We start from the raw sequence: 20,327 nt of genomic DNA, 5'->3' as shown, positions 1-20,327 counted from the left end.
CAGGTAGGCTAATGGAAGAGGAGGAGAAGCAACACCCGATGACAACAGGAAAAGACTGAGTGGGCTTACTGTGTGCCCTAATGAATTGTCTACATAATCTATCACCCTCCAGCATCTTCCGATACTTCACAAATTTTCATACTCTCATCAGATCACTCCTTATTATCTTCACATCAAGAAAACCACACTCGTGCCTCAACAGGTAGGCTAACACAAACATCATGCACGACTGAAACATTCAGCTTCAACAAACTCTTTCCCATACAGCTTAAAGCTTTCATTTCTGCTTGTTGTAGGTGACATAATGCAAACAGGGAACAAGAACAATACAGTACAGGAGAAAATTAGCCAGAAATCATCAAAATCATTACTAACGGTGATTCACACTGTCTACATAAGGCCATGGCATGAAGAATACTGACAAGAATGTAAACATTCCAGTGCCACCTGGTGGGAAACAGGTGATTAAGGAGACAATCCTAGCAGGTTAGCCAAGCATTATGTTGTTTTATCTTGGTTGCTGATTGCACCTAATGGCACAAAGATATAAGCTAACTTGAGCAGTAGGTAAGATTCATTCTAAATAAAAAGAATTTTTATCAGGTCTAAACTTCCGAAGTTCCAACAACTATAAGATTAGGAAGATCATTCCACAATTAGGCCAAACCTAGAATAAAACTTCTAGAAAAGTGTGTCACACCAAACCTCACACAGGGAAAGGCAAGACCATTAGAATTAACTGCATATTCATTCCAGTAACAATGAGTGCAAATGGCTAAGGTTGGACTATTCATTTTAATAATACTTAATTTGTACAGGAATAACAGCTAACAAAAACTCTCACCTCTTCAATTTCTGCTTCTAACTGCCGCATCATGGACTCAAGATCCTGTTTTCGTGTAAACAGTGCATCTAATTTGTGTCTGTTCTCCTGATTAGTTTCCTTCAGGGCTTTGGTTTCCTCATCTATTTCTAGTTTTTCAGTATCCGTGTTGATCAAGTCTAGAAGCAGGTTATAATCGCCCAGCGTCCCCTGCAGCTCTACAAAGAAAAATATGAGATTTGAATATCAATTTTCTTTGATGAAAAGCAATTTACAGTTTTAGCAGCTGATAACAATCAAGGCCTATTTGCTCAGTTGCCAGCATTGGGAATATACACCTTCTTTATTTGTATAACTGACTGGTTTGGGGCAAGTTAACCAGTGACTATATATCTACTATTTATTATACACATTATCATTACTACTGCCAAACAGTTTACCATGTTACTGGGTCAAATGAAACACGGTTATACTATTGAGATTTCTCCTTAAGTGGGAAACAAAAGTTGAAGCTAGGAGTCAAGTTAGGAAAGGGCAAATGGAATGAAAGAAGTACTACTTCTACCATTACAGCCCCTCCTACCATTACTGCTTTTGAAACATACATTACGCCATCTAACAAGCCCCTCCTCCACCTCTCATGAACAGAACTCTCCATACAGTCAGAAAAGCACAAAAGAGATCTCCTAACTTCTCTTATCCCTCTTTTCTTTTCTCCATGCAGCATATTGTTTGGAATTAGACAAGTTTCTGCTAATGAACCAGGCCTTCAAAGTAAAAAAAAAAAAAAAAAAAAAATGCTTGCTGCTGTTTAACACTTTAAAAGTTTGAAAGTGCAATGAGCAATGATTTGCTACTTCCTCTAAAACATATGAACAAATAAGTTATTCCTGGGAAAAGTGTCAAGTTCTATTTTCATGCTTATTTTCTAATTTACTTTATAAATACAAACAGAACAGAAGCACCTCTAATACAAAAAAAATCTTGAGGTACAACACACTGTACTAAAGATATACAAATGGTCAATTTTACATTTACACACCAGTTAGTTCCTGAGCCATCTCCTTCACACGCTTATCATAAGTCAAAAATGTGGACTGCTCTTGCTTCATAGATGATATTTCTGAGTTTAGTCGTGTGATTTCCCCACCCAAGTCTGTTATTCTTGTTCGTAGCAAGCCCATGAAGTAACTCTTATCTTGCACCTGCAAAAGTAATGTTCAAATCATTCTTTTCCTTTTTTCTATGATGCAAACATTAGTGAAAATGTATCTAAGAAATTTCTGCACTGATAAAAGCTTAATGTTAATTTCTTGATACCACAAAGTCCTTGAATAATGTGTAATTAAGATATGAAAAAGTACACATATCCCATACACGAACTCTGACAGGACTGTATTATTAAGTTTAAAAAGAAACTAAGACAAAAATCATTAAAAGATTTACAGATAAGGAAGTGTACTTGTCATAATCATCCATAAATATTAATGCAATTATACGAAAAAAGAACTACTAGAGATCAACAGAAGACTTACAAATGAAATGTACAAAAAATAGGAAACAATAAACACTTCTGATCTGGTAATCTAATTCATCCTTATGGTAATACCTGTCTTTGTGGTCCTCTGACTCCAGTTTTCATACCACTGAGACCCTGCTGGGTAATAGGACGATCCACAACACTGATCTGGAACATCAAGAGTACTGTAATCTAAAATAACTGCTGAAAGCTACAAATGTATTATTAGTGCGGTCTGATCATTCTCAGACATGACTTTAGAATAATTCACTATCAGTAGATTGCTCCAAGTCATGGTTACTGTATATTGTATCAGTTGCTTTTATCCACAAATCTGAAAAAATTTTGTAACAATATAAAGAAGTGAGTTCCAAACCCCTTTATATACATTTATATTGCTACTAGCATCATGAAACAAAATGAACTTTTAATAAACAAAGAATATACACCATATCAGCCCAAACAGCATATACCAGGAATTTCCCAAGAACAGCATAAACCAGGAATTTCCCAAGAAATGTGAACACATTTAATTTATAACAGAAAAATCCCAAACAGCCTATTATACCGGCATTATACCAAAAAAGGGTTGCAGATAATTTACTGTTAAAATCACAGATTTTTAATCAATTTGTATTTTTCCTAACAAACAAACCTGAGGTCTTTACATTGGGAAAATCTCCTGCGCAGCTGGAATCCAATTATGAAAAAATTAAAGTGTCATATGATCAAGGTATGGCAGACTTCAGGTTTGTATGTTAAGAAACATACAAACTGACTGAAAATTTGTGATTTGTTCCTACACAAATACAAACCATTGGGTCATTACATTGGGAGACTTACTTATTGGTGGGAGAAATAAGTTATGACCGATTGAAGGTCTGCCACACCCAGGCTCACTTCCTGACCACTGGAGTATAAGAAGGCGTTAAACGCCTCTGCCTCAAAGGAGAAAGATTTCCTTAACACCCAGATATCCGGGCTTGTGATACAATGGGAATACCATTCCATAATGTAAGGAGGAGGAAGAGAGGAAATGTATTCGTGTAGAAAAATCTGCAATTGGTTAACTACCTTGATCAATGAAGAAACTTCTCTTGTTTACTGAGAAGATAGACGTCACTTCTGTTTCTGAGATATATTTATTTTATAAAAAGACGAGAAATAGACAGATCCAGCTACTGAAGATCATTCTCTTTGCTGCATGCTGGAAATGAAGAATGAAAAGAGAAAGGAAGAAGGCCATTCACTGCAATCACAATCTCTTTCACACCAACATCTGTACTAAATACAACACATCCCCTAAGGGGCACTGGATGAGCTAAACAACTTGTCGGGCAGCTACCACCGGACCCAAGGAAAAGTGTCCAAGGACCTGTGAGTGATGTCTTTTGGGTAGAAAGAGGTAAAGGTGGTTTGATGATTCAAAACCTTTTGGACTGACAGATTCTTTTTGAAGGCAATGGAGGGCTGAAACCAGTGACATCATGAGCTCTTGGATGCAATGAGCCACTGTCCACATTAGAAGGACTGTACATACTTCTGATAACTTCTCATAGCCAGAAGGAGATGGTATTCTTGACACTTCCTTCTTGTTCCGGCCAGTACTAACAAAAAGCCTTTGACACCCAGGTCTGAGGTATCGAGTTCTTTTTAGGTAGTGACTTAGTGCCCTAACTGGACATAAAAGCATTTCCCTAGGATCATCACCAATGAAATCTCTAAGGGACGGAATCAAAAAGGACTCGAACCTGTCATCGTGAACAGGTGGTTTCTGAGTTTTGGCTCCGAATTCCGGAACAAACTCAAAAGTCACCGAACTCCAGTCCCCTGAGTGCTTCACCTCAAAAGAGGGGCCATGAAGTTTCCCCACTCTCTTGGCTGAGGCTAAGGCAAGTAAAAATACTGTTTTAAGGGCCAAAGCTCTATCTGATGAACCGCACAAAGGCTCATAAGGGGCATGAGTAAAGCTGCTGAGAACTAGTGTCAAATCCCAGTTAGGAAGCTTCAGTCCTCTAGGAGGACAGGACTGCTTAAAACTTCTTAAAAGCATAGACATCTCCCATGAGGAAGAAAAAGCTACTCTTCAAACGAAGAACTAGCCCTAGGGCAGCTCTATAGTCCTTAATGGCTGACACAGAAAGAAGCTTCTCCCTGCATAGAAAAATGAGGAAGTCCGCTACTTGCTGAATAGAAGTTCCGACCGGAGAGAAATCCCGTTGATGACACCAATCACAGTAGATTGCCCACTTACCCTGGCACAGGGCTGTAGATGATTTCCTGAGATATCCAGACATCTCTGACACTGCTCTGAGAGAAAAGCCTCTTGCTCGCAAGAGATATTGGATAGTCTCCAACCATGAAGAGATAGGAACTTGATGGACTGATGAAACCTTTCAACGTGAGGTTGACAAAGAAGGTTGTGTCACGAAGGAATCTCTCTCGGTGCTATGGTCAGCAGAGTCAGAAGGTTGGGGTACCACTTGGCATGAGGCCACAAGGGAGCCACCAAAGTCATCCTGAGATTCTGGGAGGTCATTACCCTGTTGATCACCTGACAAATCAGGCAAAAGGGTGGAAAAGCATAAACATCCAGGTTGTCCCATGCATGTTGAAGTGCATCTTCTGCTGCCACCCAAGGGTCTGGAACTATTGAGAACACTTCCAACTTCCTGTTGAAGTGGATGGGGAAAAGATCCACCATCAGCCTTCCCCAAAGACAGAACAGTCTTTCCACCACTCCTTGGTGTAACGACCACTCTGTTCCCAAGACCTGGTTCTGACGATTCAACTTGTCTGCCACTACGTTTTTCTTGCCTGGCTGATCTTGCTGACAGGACCACCGAGTAGTTTACTGCCCACTGATGTAAATGAACTGTCAACTCGTGAAGATGGTGAGAGACTAGGCCCCCGGCTTGTTTTGTAAGCCACCGCCATGGTATTGTCGGACATCAAGACCACGGAGTGTCGTGTTACCTGATTCTGAAAATCCTGTAGGTCTAGAAAAGCTGCCTTCAGTTCCAGGATATTGATGTGAAGTTGTTGCTCTTCTTGATTCCACTTCCCTGAAGTCAGAAGATCTTCCATGTGAGGCCCCAACCTTTGGTCGAGGCATCTGGGAAGAGAAGAATCTCTGGAAGAGGAGCATGAAGAGGGGATCCCTGTGGTCAGGTTCCCATCGTCCAGCCACCATGCCAAATCCTGCCTCACCTCCTGCGGTAGAGGGACACAGAAGAATGGAGAGTCCCTCACTGGGGACCAGAACTCCTTCAACCTCCACTGTAACAAACGAAGGTGAAGTCAGCCATGAGGGACTAGCTTCTCTAAGGATGACAGGTGACCTAGAACAACTTGCAATAGATGTGCTGGCTGTTTTTGTTTCGATAAGAACAACTTCATGACTGTCTTGAATTTCTCTATCCTTTGATCTGAAGGAAAGACCCTCTCGATATGACTGTGTCTACCAGCATACCCAGGTAAAGAGTTGAGTTCTTTGGCTGGGAACAACTGAAGAAAAATACGTTTGATGCATCATAGTATATGTACCTTGTAATAACCATATGAGCCTATCATACTGGCAATAAGTCAAAAAAGGAGTTATAGAAATTTACTGTTAAAAAAAAAAATTGAAGAAAAATTTTATACTGAATATCAGAGTTTGACAGTTTGCTCATAAGAATTCTAGCATGTTATCTGAAAGGACATCAAACACAACAGGTATGCAAAACATTCAAATCTCACAATAAGTTTTCCCACAGGCACAGCATCCCTAACTTCATTAAGATCTTTCAGTCTGGCTTCCAACTACTCTTCAGTATGCATAAATATAGAGACAATGTAAATATAGTTATATATTGTACAGTACGTACAGCAAAATTACTTTTATGCTTATTGCTGCTCACAGACTTAGAAGTAAAAAAATACTACAAGTAAGAAAGCTGACTCAAGGGATCTATGAAGTCATCAATAACTTACAGGGGTATTGAATCCTATACCAGTAGCTACACCAGTCCTTGATCCAGGCCGTTGCATGCTTGCAGTTGATAAAAGCCTGGAAGCAGTACCAGGTGCTCCCTTTAAAGCAGCACTGATTGGTCTAGCAGTGATAGGTCGTCCAGATGTTGTAGGTCGACTTGTTCCATCTCCCTGTAAGAAAGAACAAGACTAAAATGAATGTGGATAATCAGGCCCTCAATATGTATGTTTAACCATGTTCCAGCAAATGAAATCTACTTCATCCCAAATATCTTATGAGTTTTATTAAACAAACCTAACTTTAAAATTGTTTAATATTTGTCAAAAGAATATCTGGAACTTCTGAAAGAAGGGGTGGCATCTAGAATGGAAATGCCATCGTATCAGTCACTACACCTTGGGACATCATACAAATCTATGCTAAAGGTTTCTGCAGTAATGAAACTTTATAATTACAAAGGCTTTTCAAGGGTGCTGAATTGACCTCTCTTCTTTCATAGCACCAGCTTGACTTCTGAAAGACATAGTCAAGTATGATCTTTGGTCATTCTCTTTAAAGGATACCGAAGAATCAAATTTGTTTCTCATTATATCTCCAGGGGATATGACACTATGGCCTGGGCACCACTTACCCAACTTGTATTGTCATTCTTCCACTTTGTAAAATCACTTACAGTTTCTTATCTAATTACCTCTTATCTATCACTGTTAACTGAGCAACACTTCTATTCCTTATTTCGATTGGTGCTCCTCTGTGTCTATTCCCTCACCCACCTTATCCTCCTCTTTAATAATCATTTTCAACCTCACTCATTTTCTTTATACTTTACACTCTCTTGGATGATTCACCACTGTCCACATATACTTTTGCTTATTAGTACAGACGCTCCTCTACTTACAAACTTCCAGAGATATGAACAATTGTGATTGTAAATTAAATTTTTTTTGGACTGCTCTGGCCACCACAATTGATTGTAAATTAAATTTTTTGAACTGCTCAGGTCGCCACCCATAAGTTCAAATTTTGTATTGCATGCCTCGGCTAACTTACAGTTACTGCCACTACCCATGCCGAACAGCACAGTAGCTGACGCCAATAAACCAGTATGCTGTCCCAGACTCCCAAGCCTACACAACTGGTTAAGTCATTATCTCTTGTGCTCCAATTTACTTGTGTGATTTTATCGTGAAATATTTAGTGCATCCGTTATCTATCATGGATAATGGCAAGCATAAAGCAAGTGATGATAGTGGTAGTGGTAAAAGGCAGCAAGCTATCTCAATGGAAACTAAAGTGGCAATAATAAAGAAATTCTAAAGTGGTGAGAAAATGGTTGAGGTAGCATGTCATTATAATATGAATTGCTTGACTATTGGCATAATTTTTAAAAACAAAGATAGAATTATGGAGCACACAAAAAGTGCTGTGCCAATGCAGTCAACAATTATAAGAGAAGGGGAAGGGGAAGGGTGATAGAAGAAATGGAAAAACTTTTGGGTGTCTGGATGGAAAACCTGAGACAAAGTTGTGCATCACTTAGCCTCATGCTCATTCAGGAAAAGGCTAAAAGCCTTTTCGATGACTTGAAGGCTAAGGCTAGTGAAAGTGCTGATGGTAAAACATTTGCTGCAAGTCATGGAGGGTTTCATCACTTCAAAAAATGCGCTAACTTGCATCAAGTGTCACTTAGCAGTGAATCAGCGAGCACCAACATAGAAGCAGCCGAAAAATTTCCCAAGATACTCAAGGAAATAATTGATAAGGAAGGTTATACCCCTCGGCAAATTTTTAATACTAATGAGACAGGCCTATTCTGGAAAAGATGCTAGAAAAAACACATATGTATCAGCTATGAAGAGAAGACGATGCCAGGATTTAAGGTGGTGAAGGATGGGCTGACTTTACTGCTGGGTGGCAACACATCAGGAGACTTGAAGCTAAAACCTCTTCTCATGTATCATGCAGCAAATCTACAGGCACTGAAAAATATCACAAAAAGTTCTCTACCTGTAATCTGGATGCCCAATAGCAAAGCCTGGATTACTCATGCTGTATTTGAAGACTGGTTTTTTCATCACTCTGTTCCCAAAGTCAAGCTGTACCATTGCAAGAATGGGATTCCTTTCAAGATTCTCTTGATTTTGGATAATGCCCCTGGTCACCCACTGCACTTTAAGGATTTCCATCCAGATGTTACAATTGTTTATTTACCCCCTAACACAGCTTCACTCATTCAGCCAATGGATCAGGATGTAATAGCAAATTTCAAGAAATATTACACTCGTGTATATACAGGCAAGCATTAAAGGAGATAAATGACCCAGGTGCAATCTTACATGACTTCTGGAAGGGTTACAACATTTACAATTGTATAAAGAATATTGATGTTGCATGGCGTGAGGTAAGCAATATACACATGAATGGAGCATGGAAGGCCTTATGCCCACAGTTTGTAAATGACTTCAGGGGGTTTGATCAAGAAGAGGAGGCAAGGGGAATCCTTGAGTGTCTCGTTGACATAAATGTTACAGCTTGACTTGAGGAAGAGAACCTTGAAGAGCTGTTTGAGAGTCATTCAGAGGAGTTGATGAATGATGATTTAATGGAACTGGAAGAAATGCAAAAACCAGAAGAACATGAAGAAGAAGAAGAACTTGTTCCCTTAAAGAAGTTTGAAACAAAATTGATGGCCGAGGGGTTTTCTCTTATAGAAAAAGTGTTGACTATTTTTGAAAAACAGGACCCCAATGTTGAGAGATTCTCAAAAGTAGCAATAACAATCAATGATGCTATCCAGTGTTACCGTATTAGTATATTTGATGAAAAGAAAAGAAAAACAATGCAAACTTCCTTAGACAAATGCTTTAACCAGTGCCTTCAACCTCAAGAGCCTCTACACTCTATACCTCCATTGACTTCTTCCCAAATGAAGGAGAAAGTGATGAAGAAATCCTTGCTAAAGTAATCCTTCCCAAAGAAAGTGATGCAAAAGAAATCCTTCCCAAAGAAGACATCAATGGCCCGCCACCCCTATAATTCCATACCGCCTCTCCCCTGCTCATCATCCATCATGTCAAGCCTATGACACCAGTTTCAAAGGTAAGAAAACTGTACAGTACTTTACTGGATTATTATCATAATTTGTTCAATGTTAGGTTTTATATACTAGTATTGTGTTTTAATATGATAAAACAAATAGTACTGTATGTACTGACTTTGCATATACCACGCTGAATTTATGAACAAATTCGAGATACGAACAGCCGTTCAGCAAGTAACTCATTTGTAAGTAGTGGAGCGTCTGTACTTCAGTCTTTATCTATCAACATTGACTGCTGATTATCATATTTGTCTGAGGCAAGTGATAATTATGACTTCAATCAATACATTGTATTTTTGCAAAGGACATCATTCAGGCTTTATGGGGAAGCATTTAAAACCAAAAAACTTTCAGAAAAATTAATCTCTAGCAGGTATGTCAAAACTTAAGAAGGGAAGTTCATTAATGCAATTGTCTCTGTGACCAAGCCATGATCCCTTAGACTCTTCATTATGAAAAAACATTACAACTACAAATACAACCAGAGGATCACCTATAATATAGTCTTAGATGACACACCTTTCTCATCCTTATGTAAAGGCCATAAGTCAAACATCACTGATATGAAAGCAAAATAGAAGCTTGACTCAGCTAGTAATCTTTCTCGTGGAAAGTGAGTCCCCATTAGAAAAAAAGTTAAGTATATCTTAGTTTAACCAGACCACTGAGCTGATTAACAGCTCTCCTAGGGCTGGCCCGAAGGATTAGACTTATTTTACGTAGCTAAGAACCAACTGGTTACCTAGCAACGGGACCTACAGCTTACTGTGGAATCCGAACCACATTATGACGAGAAATGAATTTTTATCACCAGAAATAAATTCCTCTAATTCTTAGAGAGTGACATGGTATTATATTACTGTATAATTGTTCATTTACCTCAAGGGCATGTTTTTGTTACACCTCAAAAGCATGTTTTTGTTAAAAAGTCAATCAGCCTCCTCTAGAAAGCAATTATACCAAAATCCTGGAGTAGGCTAATAGAAAATGAAACCCCTCATGAAATCTTATAATGATAAAAACATTCGAAAGGAACAATACAGTACAGTACTACAAAAACGCAATGAGTGGCTACTCAATGCATTTTGGATAATGCAAAGAACCCCTTAGTAGGCAAACAAAGAATTGCAATGGTATATTGTCTATGATCAACCAGTCTCATTCAATATGACACTTGCTTGACTTCGTGATGAGGAGCTGAAACAATGTCACAACTCTCAAAGTACATACTGTATATTAATGCTCATGTCACCTTGGAAGGATTTAGTAAAAGTAACTGATTTGTAATATGCATGATGAAATATTCTGAAACAGTACCACAATAAAAAAAAAATATTTAAAGCATTCAAATAACAAACAAACAATAGAATCTTTCCTTGCCTGGCTATGACGTGTCAGTGGACGCTCCCCAAAAGCTGATGGTTGACGTGATTCCATTCCCATGCCAGTGTATGAAGGAGGACGGTCAATCATGTTCACACCCCTTGAAAAGGGACGTTCACCACCAGCTGGTGCCGTGCGTTCAACTGATAAAGGAATAACATACATCAGTCCTGTTACAAAATACTGACTGCAGTATGTAAAGAAATATTCAAATAAAATTAAATATGAACAGAACTAAAAATATAAAGTTAATAATGAAGCAATAAATATTTCAAAGAAAGATGTTGCATAAAGAGATTTGCTTCCTGTGACTTACTAAACAGAAAAGAGAAAACTAAGAATTTTTCACTCAAGGTAAATTAACACTATTACATAATGCAACTAAGGTAAATTTTTTAAACATTTACATTACTAAATGACTTTAGACATTAAGACTCAACTACGTGAAATAAAGAATTAATGAAAACTAGTAAGCGCCAGGACTCTGCAACAAATTAACTTTATTTTTAATGAAGGCAAAATAAATCGGGCTGAACAGTTAGTTGAAATATGTGAAGCACTTTTTAGAGGACAGGTGAGACCTACAACAATACAAAGAATCCTCGTCCAACGTACCAATAGCTCCAGCTTCTTTACCGTCTATAGACCATGATTGTGTACTAGCAGAGGAGATGAGCAGAAAGCACTCATAGTGATTTGCTTAAGTGAAACAGAGTATGTCTTGAAACTTTGTACAGGTGTTAATTATAAATTAAACCCTATACATTATACCATAACTAAAAACCTACCACCCTACCTATGAGGTACTATTTGCCATCAAACTGGTGAAAGGTGTGTGAAACTCAATTTACACATCTATCATGTGTGCTTCATTTTCATTTCATTTATTCCATATGACTGAAATAAATTAGTACACAATGCAATAAATCACGTACAGTAATCAGTTTTTTCTCAAATATAACTGCAAAACCTTATGTTTATTCTGTTGCTTCATGAGAGGACTGTCAATAACTAAGGAAAACTGCAAAATTTGTATACAGTATTTATATGGATTCTGGATACAGTACTAGCGATAAGACTAAATAAGGGTGCAATCAGATTTCTAAATAGGTTCCTTTTTTCACTTTTTAGTTATAATTTCAGAATTCTGCAGTTTTATTTAGGTGCACCTTTCTTTACTACATAAACTAAATATTAAAGTATTTCTCAAAACTGAAATTACACATAAAACATCACTCAAATCGAGCACAGCATATTCATACACAGTAAAGACCATGTTACCTGCAGAGTTAAACATCCAATGTGGATAAAAATAAGCCAAAATAAGCAGGTATTCTTTGGTTTGTGTATTTATCTGTTACAAAACACACAACAGCCAGTGTTTTATACATGGCTGACCAAGAGTTGATGGCAAATGATAAGTGTTGGGAATGACAAACATAGGAGATGGAGGTGGTTTCATAAATTCACCCCAAATAAAAAGCTAACTGCCGAAAAGAGAGGCAAGTGAAGCCATATGTTGAAACAAGGAAGGAAAGTCCAGCAATGTCCTGAAATGGCAAACTCAAGATTAATTTTAATATTAAAATTAAGAGTTTCTGAGGTACTGAAAAAATTCTTATGACTAGAAAAGCAAATGCTCCAAGCAATTTGAAAGTAACCATCTACATCAATGCTATTTTAAAACATTCAACACACAAATAACATAAAAAAGTGCAAACAAAAATCAAAACAGAATGCTGTGTGAAGTTCACATAGTTTTAATGTATAGAATACTTTCCTGATAATGGTAAAAACTATATAAATATACCTTGTATATAAAGAACACCAAAGTATACCAAATGTTCTAATAAAGTTTCATTAAACAAGTCAAAAGCATTCAAATGTCTATTTAACCCTAAAAATATTACTAGTCACCAACTCAATGTCCTTTGACAAAAGGCATCTTACAACTGAAAATCTGGTTCTAATCATATTTTTGTTTATAAAGTAAAATACATACATGAACTTGTTTCATCAAAAACATTATAAACTGTTATTAGATTGCTCAGTTTCCTTCAAGAACTGATGACAGTACTATAGTACCATGATGTATACTACATCCAATCCCATCACATGCAAGAAAAAAAAAAAACCACTCCTGTGTGAATTGCTGCACCTGTACTTTGTGGGCTAGCACAAATATCCAATCAGTGTAAAGTATTTAGTCAACACACACCTCAAATTCAATCTATCTTTACCTGGCATCCCTGAACCTCGTGTCATTGGTCGCACATCATCGTTTCCATAATTCTTCCCTGTCGAATTCAATTAAATCTCACACTAGACATAAAAATAATAATGGTTATGAGGTTTAAACTGTATACCTTAAATGATGATGCCCACTTAAACAATTTCACATAAAAATACAAGCTGCGTGAGATATGGGAGAATATACATATCTATTTAAAATATAGTGCCATCTATAATATGTGACATGGTTGTGAATGACATGAAATTTTTTTATACTGATAAAACCTTCTTCCACATAACAACATAACACTGTCGTCAGTAAAATGGCTGTTAGTTGCAGGAATATGTTAATTCTAATTTGTATATATTTACTTTCACTATTATAAAACAAAATATTTGTTCATCACAACCACATTAACATGTTTATGACCTATTCATGGTTCTGCAAGTTCCCAGGTTCACCAGTCTTTTGTCTGTCCAAACTGAAATACTTTTGTACATGCACCTTGGCTCCTTCTCCTGTCTGACAGATAAAAGACAAATGATTGTGGGTAGTAGAGTCAGAACATGAATACTGTATATATGCTTATACATATAACTAATGGAAAAGTAAATAAACAATCTCAGCTCATTTTAAGCAAACTAGTATATCAAAGTGCTTTTCTCCTAAAAGCTGAATAGCCTACAAATAAGATTTTAATGATTGAGGACTTATCTTCCTATATTTATAAATGAATCTCTGTTACCTACGATAACACCTGTTTCCTTCATTAATGCAGTTTTTTAACCTTTTATTTAATTTAAGTAAATTTAGTTTCTGGTACTCAGTCCACTATAGGTAATCATGTAAATATTACACATAAAAGTTAAAAATCAATACAACATGCTTAGAATATCCAATTGTAATAAAATCTGTATCAGGTCCACATGCTCTAGATTTATAACATGAATAATATCAATAAAGTAAATCAAGATGCTTAAATGAAGTACTAAAATGTCATCAGGACACATAAATTTTAATGGTTTACCTCATTAGCCAGTCAGAAATTTTAGAGATGAAAGATGAAAAAAAAAAAAAAAAATAAAATAATTTTACAAACCTGAAGTTGCAGGGCGTGTTCCAAATGAGGTTCCTATACGAGAGAGTGGTAATTCTGCCATACTTGTACTTGGTTGTGGGGATATTTCTTCAGCACCTTCCCAATCTCCTCTTACTTGTAGTATTTCCGTGTGGTTTGAGGTACTTGGCTGCTCAGCTGTTTCTACTGGCCCTTCGCTATTATTGTTTGTTTCTTCAGCAGCTCCTGGTGATGTTGAAATCAACTCTTGACATCCTGTGACTTCTCCAACTTTAAAATGCACTTCAGCAACTTCCTCTGATTCAGAAATTTCCTCAGTTTTATCTGGAGCTTCAACAATTTCTTCAGCCCTTGAAACTTCCTCAGATTTTGCTAGTGTTTCAACAGCTTCAAGTCTTGATGCTTCCTTATCTGGTAAAGGTGCTTCTCCAGTTTCTGCAAATTCTACAAACTCCTCAGGTTTTGAAAATTGTTCTGGCCCTTCGATGGACTCACATGATTCCTCAAATGTTTCATTAAGTCCTTTAATATCTGATGTAGGATATTCTGCACCTTCATCTAATCCATCAGAAGTGTTCCATGGTGTGTCATCTATTCCTGGATTTTCAATAGCTTCCTCAACTTCTGTTTCAGGTTCCTCTAATCCATCTGCAACTCTTACTTGGCTCCCTGTTACTTCCCTGGGCAATTCTGCAAGACTGGCAACTTCTGATGGTGCATACAAAGGCCCCTGCAGTGGTTCTACAGTTTCCCTTAGGTCATTGGCAGAATTTCAACAGTGCTTGTTCTAGTTTTCCATTTTCTTGACTTTCCTTTTCTATGTCCTGCAGATCCTTTAATTCCTCTTGTTGTTCTATTTCCTCTTTTGCATTATTCTCCTCAGACTCTTTAATGTCTTCCTGGAAGCAATAAGTGTAGAATACTCTCAGTGTGATGAGCAAACATCAACAACCTTATAGCAGTAGTTGAAAAAAATTACCATCTGTAAACTAAGGAATCCACATCAGTACAGACTTAAACACTGGATAAAGGGTTTGGACACAAAGTAAGGATATTAGTATGACTAGCTAGTACATCACACAGATCAAAGAGAATTTTACCAGTTACTCTCAGAATATCTAACTTATGAACTGAAGTATCATTACTGAAAGTTGATTTTGCATTTATCCTAGCAATACAAACTGTAAGTCTTTTCTATCAACACACCTTCAGCAAAAGCTTGTCCAGTCACTGAAGCTTAGTAAAAATGTAGTAAACTACTAGCAAATGAAAAAGAGGATAGAGGTACAATCCACTCACTCAAACACTTGGTACTCATTTTTTCCTTCTACAAAAGGAAGAAGTGTGGAGTTGTCTACAGGTAATTTGAAAAGACTTCAGATTTATAAATCTAGGAAAAATGCAAATTATCTCCAACTCACAATTTGTTCCTACAAGAATACAAACTTTCATCTTTTATATGAGACTCACTCCTTGGGTGGGAGGTACTGTTTGAAGAACTTGACAGGTCATGTTCTTACCACCTGTATATGCCAGCTTCCCAATCATGTACATGAACAACGGAAGGATGACTCCTTTAACAGCTTACACACCCTACCATACGTGATGTTGCGGCTGACAGAGCCCTGTGCCAGGGTTGATTCTTTTGTGACCTTTTTCTAGGAAATGAGGAGGAGCCCAGTCTTCCATCTGTGAAAGGAACACCAACTCAAGAGGCAGCAATAATATTACAATTAGATCTTAAGATAACTGATCTACCCTAACCCCTGATTAAACAGGAGACTGGGGGAGTCACATCTACCAACTAAAGCTACAGTCAGAGATAGGATGCACTCAATGGAAAGAGATACAGCAAGGTGAACAAGCCATCCTCCACACATCCAACCTTGTGACACCTGTGAACCTCAGGGGAAATTCTTTTCTGTCTAATGGAACTGGAGATGCTACACATGTTGGGTAGCCAATACAGGTCCTAAAGGGAAGGTGTCCAGTGACTTATGGGTGATATCTCTAAAGTGAAAAGCGTTACAGTTGGTTGGTGTTGCCAGACACCTACCCTCAGTGTGATGTCATTGAGTAGTTTCTCTTGAATGCCCAGGACAGGGAAATGCCCTTGACTTTGTGGTCCCTCACTCAGGATCAAGAGCCATCTCCATTGCCCGACAACTCATGCTCCCATCTGAAGACCTTACAAAGCCAAAGAAGAAATGGCACTCTTGGACTCCTCCTACCTGTGTCTGCCAGTAATAACAAACAGTCTTTGACACTTGGGGCTGAGATGCTAAATCACACAACTCTCATTTGAGACAAAAGTGTCTTGTCATAATCCTCACCTATTAAGTCCCAGGGGAATATGATCAAAAAGCTTTCAAATCTTTTATCAGAGACAGAAGTGTTCTGAGTTTTTGCCACAACTAGAGTGATATAGACCAGAAACTCTCTGTGTGCTGCACTTGGTTAAAGAGGCAGGAGGACTTGAGTGACACTCCTGTCTGAAGCCTCCCTCAGGGGCTCATATGGTGTCTGGGTGCTACTATGGAGCATAAGTCACATCCTATTTCAGAGACAACCTGAGTCTGCATGACACATAAGACTACTTGGTGATTCTCAAGAGCATGGAGACCTTTACTGAGACAGGGATACATACCCTTCAGCAGGAACACCTGGGAAAGAGCTTAGTAATTGCCCATTATTAAAGGAAGAGAGAGGAGGCTCTCCTGGAAAGTGGCTCTGCCGGAGGTAAACCCCTCATACAATACAAATTTCAGAAGCTAGCCCACTTAACATGGTACACATCTGCTGTGATATGAGGGACAATACCAGACACCTCACATGCAGCCCCAGAAGAAAAGCCTCTCTTCCTGAAGCAGTCTGGGTCAAGAGGGTATCTCTCAACACCTCAACTTGAAGGTTTGGCAGAAAAGGGATAAGCACTCAGCTTATGGTTAACAAGGAACCCCAAGGGTCATCCTGAGACTGGGTGTAACCAACTCACAGTTAACCATTAGCCAAAATAGTCCTCTGTTTGATGTGGTTTCATAGGCAAGAAACCTCAGGCCATACAGGGTCCACAATATGCTAAAAAGACCCTTGACCAAGGTGGAGCGACAAGACATATCCAGACCTAGTACCTGATTATCAGAATGTGAGAATGGATTTCCAGAACAGATTGTTTCAGACACTGAATCATGATCAGAGGGCACTGAAGAAGAAAAAGAATAATCCCCTCCTCCGCTCTCAAACCTAAAATCAGCTAGGCAAGCTTGGCTGACTGGTCTAGGTGAACAGGCATACATGCAACTGATCCCGTGATGGATGATACTGGACCATTGTGGGTGACACAGTATCCCACACACAAGAACAGTCATGCTAGGGTTCAGACTTGATGTACCAGACTGATCAAGAAGAATCTGGATGATCAGTAGTTCTAGGCTGCAAAGACCTCTCCTTCTATACCTCTGGAGAGGCACAAGCAGGATAGGAAGAGTCAAGGTGAGTCCTTTTCTCCCAAGAAGAGAGAGTAGGCCATGAGCAAGCTCCAATACCAATGATCAACTCTGAACAGGCTCACAAAGCAATCCACCTACTCTAGTCATGGCCACAGGTTTCCTTGATTAGTCACAGGATTCATATCTCTTCAACAAAGTGTCAGCAAAAAACCTCTAACCTTCTTTCAGAAAGCTGCCTTCTGGGCCTCCTCCTATTTGTTCTCTAGTCCAGAGACAGTGAAAGCAAAGGAGGTGAAGAGGATGAGCAGGAAGAGTACAATAAGGAAGAAGAGTAGGATAATGTGCTTTTGGGTTTCTTTGAACTCTTACAACCAAGAGTCTCTCCAACCTCTCTTATGCCCACAATGATGTAGTTATTGCAGACCTCCCAAAAGGGACAGGAGATGCAGGAACTGCTACAGCAGCTACAGCAATGATAATCTGAGCAGGAAAGGCTACTGCTGAAGCAGAAGTGCTTGGTGATCACAAGGTGGGCACACAGCCATTAATCATACCTAAGCTCCCCAAGAGGGTTTATGAGAAATGGATCACCCATCAAGATGAGAGGAGGCCATAGAGCCTTCAGCAACCTCTTCATCTCACTGTGGTAACACACAAGAGTCAGTGTAGCTGGAGCAGAAGGACTGATGGCCGTAACAGAAATGTTTATAGTACCATCCTCCAATCCATCATGGGAGTGAGCAAGTTGGTCACCATCAGACCCTGCCCTACCCTCCTCAGACTGAACTGCTATGTTATGCATGAAACCACTGATGGCAAGTAAATACTTCAGAGAATAAGCACGCGCCAAATGAGCGACCAGTGCTTCCTCAACCATGTGTACTTCTGGGGTTGCAAGAGTAGAAGAGTATATGTAATCTGATATCTGCACACACAAGGTCTGTATACCAAGGAAATGCTGAGCAAGAGGGTTGCATGGGCTCCATCAATTGTGTTTCTGAAGCAACACAGGAAGAGCTGATCCTGCTGTTTGCACAAGCATAGTCTGGAGACTGAGCACATGCACAACCAGCTGACTTGACTAGAGTGTTTCCAGCAAAACATGAAAGAAGAGCAGAGAGCAGTTCTTGTGAGCCAGGGATGGTTACTGTGCATGCTCTGTGAGTCTCATACTAGCTCAGCCAGAAGCTAGTCAATCACCCTTATATGTTTGAAAGCTACTGAACCCAAGAGACTGGAAAGACCAGTCTCTCAAACCCTTAAGAGACTTCTTGTGAGAGGCCTTCTTGAAAATCCCCTTCTTCCTCCTGCAGAAGGAGGGAGAAGTCAAAGAAGAGGGAGGGGAGGAAGACAAGCTTAAAGATGTAGAGGAAGAGGAGGAAGAAGAACAGCATGGAAATTTCTTCACTTTCCTGCTCATGCTTGCTCTTCTCCAACATCAAAAGGCTTGTCAAGGCTGTTAGAGTTGTCACTGGTGCTACAGATGAACAGACTGTTGGATTCCCAAAGCAGTAGCAGCATGAGCCGGAGAAACCTGCTTCCTAGCTGTGGCTAGGTGATCAAGGAGCACTGTGGAACTTCTTGGAATGTTAAGCAAAGGCCACATCTTCCACAGATGCTCAGCAAATAATGCATACCTGGACATCAGAAATATCACTGCGGGTAAGGGGTGGCAAGTGGAGTGCTTGGGTTGGGGTCCCTCTATGAGAGACACCAGCCTGAGCATCCAAGTCATCACTGAGTAGAGAGAATTGTAAGTAACATTCCTACTACGATTATCCTGGTCCCTGGACTGAGAGGTAGCAGTACTCACTGGAGACAGGGTGAGAGGCACAGCAGGGGTTGGGAGAAAGGAACTGGCAGAATTAGGTGGTGTTACAGAGGCCATATGCACCCCAAAGGAGTCTGGTGAATACTTCCTATACTTGTTCCTTTCCCTATCTTACCTCTCCCACTGAGCAGACAACAAACCAGAACACTACTTGCAGGGTGAGAGAAGGATACATGACTTACCTCTGCAAAAAGAACAATATCTCTGAGGATCAACACTTACAAGGGACATGAAGTGTCCACATGAAGTCTCATGCCCCTCTTAACATCTTTGGTTTTGTTTTTTCTTTATACTGTACTTTTATTTGGAAAAATAAGCCTAAAAACAACAAACAATCACATAACAAATACAAATACTTGTCAAAGTTCAATGGACAGTCTAGCAGAAAGTGCAATGAGATGTCTATCCTAGATTACTTACAAAAAAATTGATAGGAGACATCAGGTGAGTGAAAGGTATTTCCCCACTCACCCCCATAACCACTACATAACCATCTTGTTATGAAATTCAATGACTTTCCAGCTCAAGCTGAAGGACACTTCTATATAAAGGGTAATGGTTTGTATTCACATAGGAATAAACTGCTTTTCATTTGAACAAAGAAAAATAACTAAGTACAACTCATCTTTCAAATCTCTCTTAGTCTTCATATTAATTACAGTATCAGTCTCATCAGGCAAACAAACAATTCATTTGCATGCTTTTTTGATCAAAATGCTTTTGTTCTGCTCAAAGTAAACAGACATAAATAATGTATATAAATCAATTAAATTTCAGTAAAATAAGCACACAAATAGTTGTTCAGTTTGCCTATACAGCAATTACTGTTTAACAATTAATACAGACGCCACATGTACACTTAACTCTTTTGAGATTCCAATAATGTCAAATGATGTCATGCAAATTACAACCCTTGCAATTCTGTAGAAAAATAG

General features: G+C 38.8%; 1 protein-coding gene across 8 annotated transcripts in view; it reads right to left on the bottom strand.

Annotated features, from left to right (window-relative positions):
- The window catches only part of LOC136838708 (intraflagellar transport protein 74 homolog), a 67,588-nt gene that overhangs the window by 23,943 nt on the left and 23,318 nt on the right, over positions 1-20,327 (bottom strand). For 3 of the 8 annotated variants that reach the window (XM_067104125.1, XM_067104124.1, XM_067104123.1), the window contains 5 exons: positions 10,799-10,944; positions 6,318-6,488; positions 2,433-2,510; positions 1,866-2,028; positions 845-1,041 (listed from right to left, as the gene is read on the bottom strand). In XM_067104125.1, coding sequence (XP_066960226.1) covers positions 845-1,041; positions 1,866-2,028; positions 2,433-2,510; positions 6,318-6,488; positions 10,799-10,891 — 702 coding nt within the window. In that variant the 5' untranslated portion in view covers positions 10,892-10,944. Of the gene's footprint in view, positions 1-844; positions 1,042-1,865; positions 2,029-2,432; positions 2,511-6,317; positions 6,489-10,798; positions 10,945-13,041; positions 13,099-14,133; positions 15,012-20,256; positions 20,309-20,327 lie in introns of those variants that run through there. The other 5 variants (XM_067104118.1, XM_067104117.1, XM_067104120.1 and 2 more) reach the window with 3 other exon arrangements.

This window comes from Macrobrachium rosenbergii, chromosome 5 (genome assembly GCF_040412425.1).
Source record: "Macrobrachium rosenbergii isolate ZJJX-2024 chromosome 5, ASM4041242v1, whole genome shotgun sequence".
Lineage (NCBI taxonomy): Eukaryota > Metazoa > Arthropoda > Malacostraca > Decapoda > Palaemonidae > Macrobrachium > Macrobrachium rosenbergii.
The sequence above is the reverse complement of the archived record's forward strand: the minus strand, read 5'-3'. Positions and strand labels throughout refer to the sequence as shown.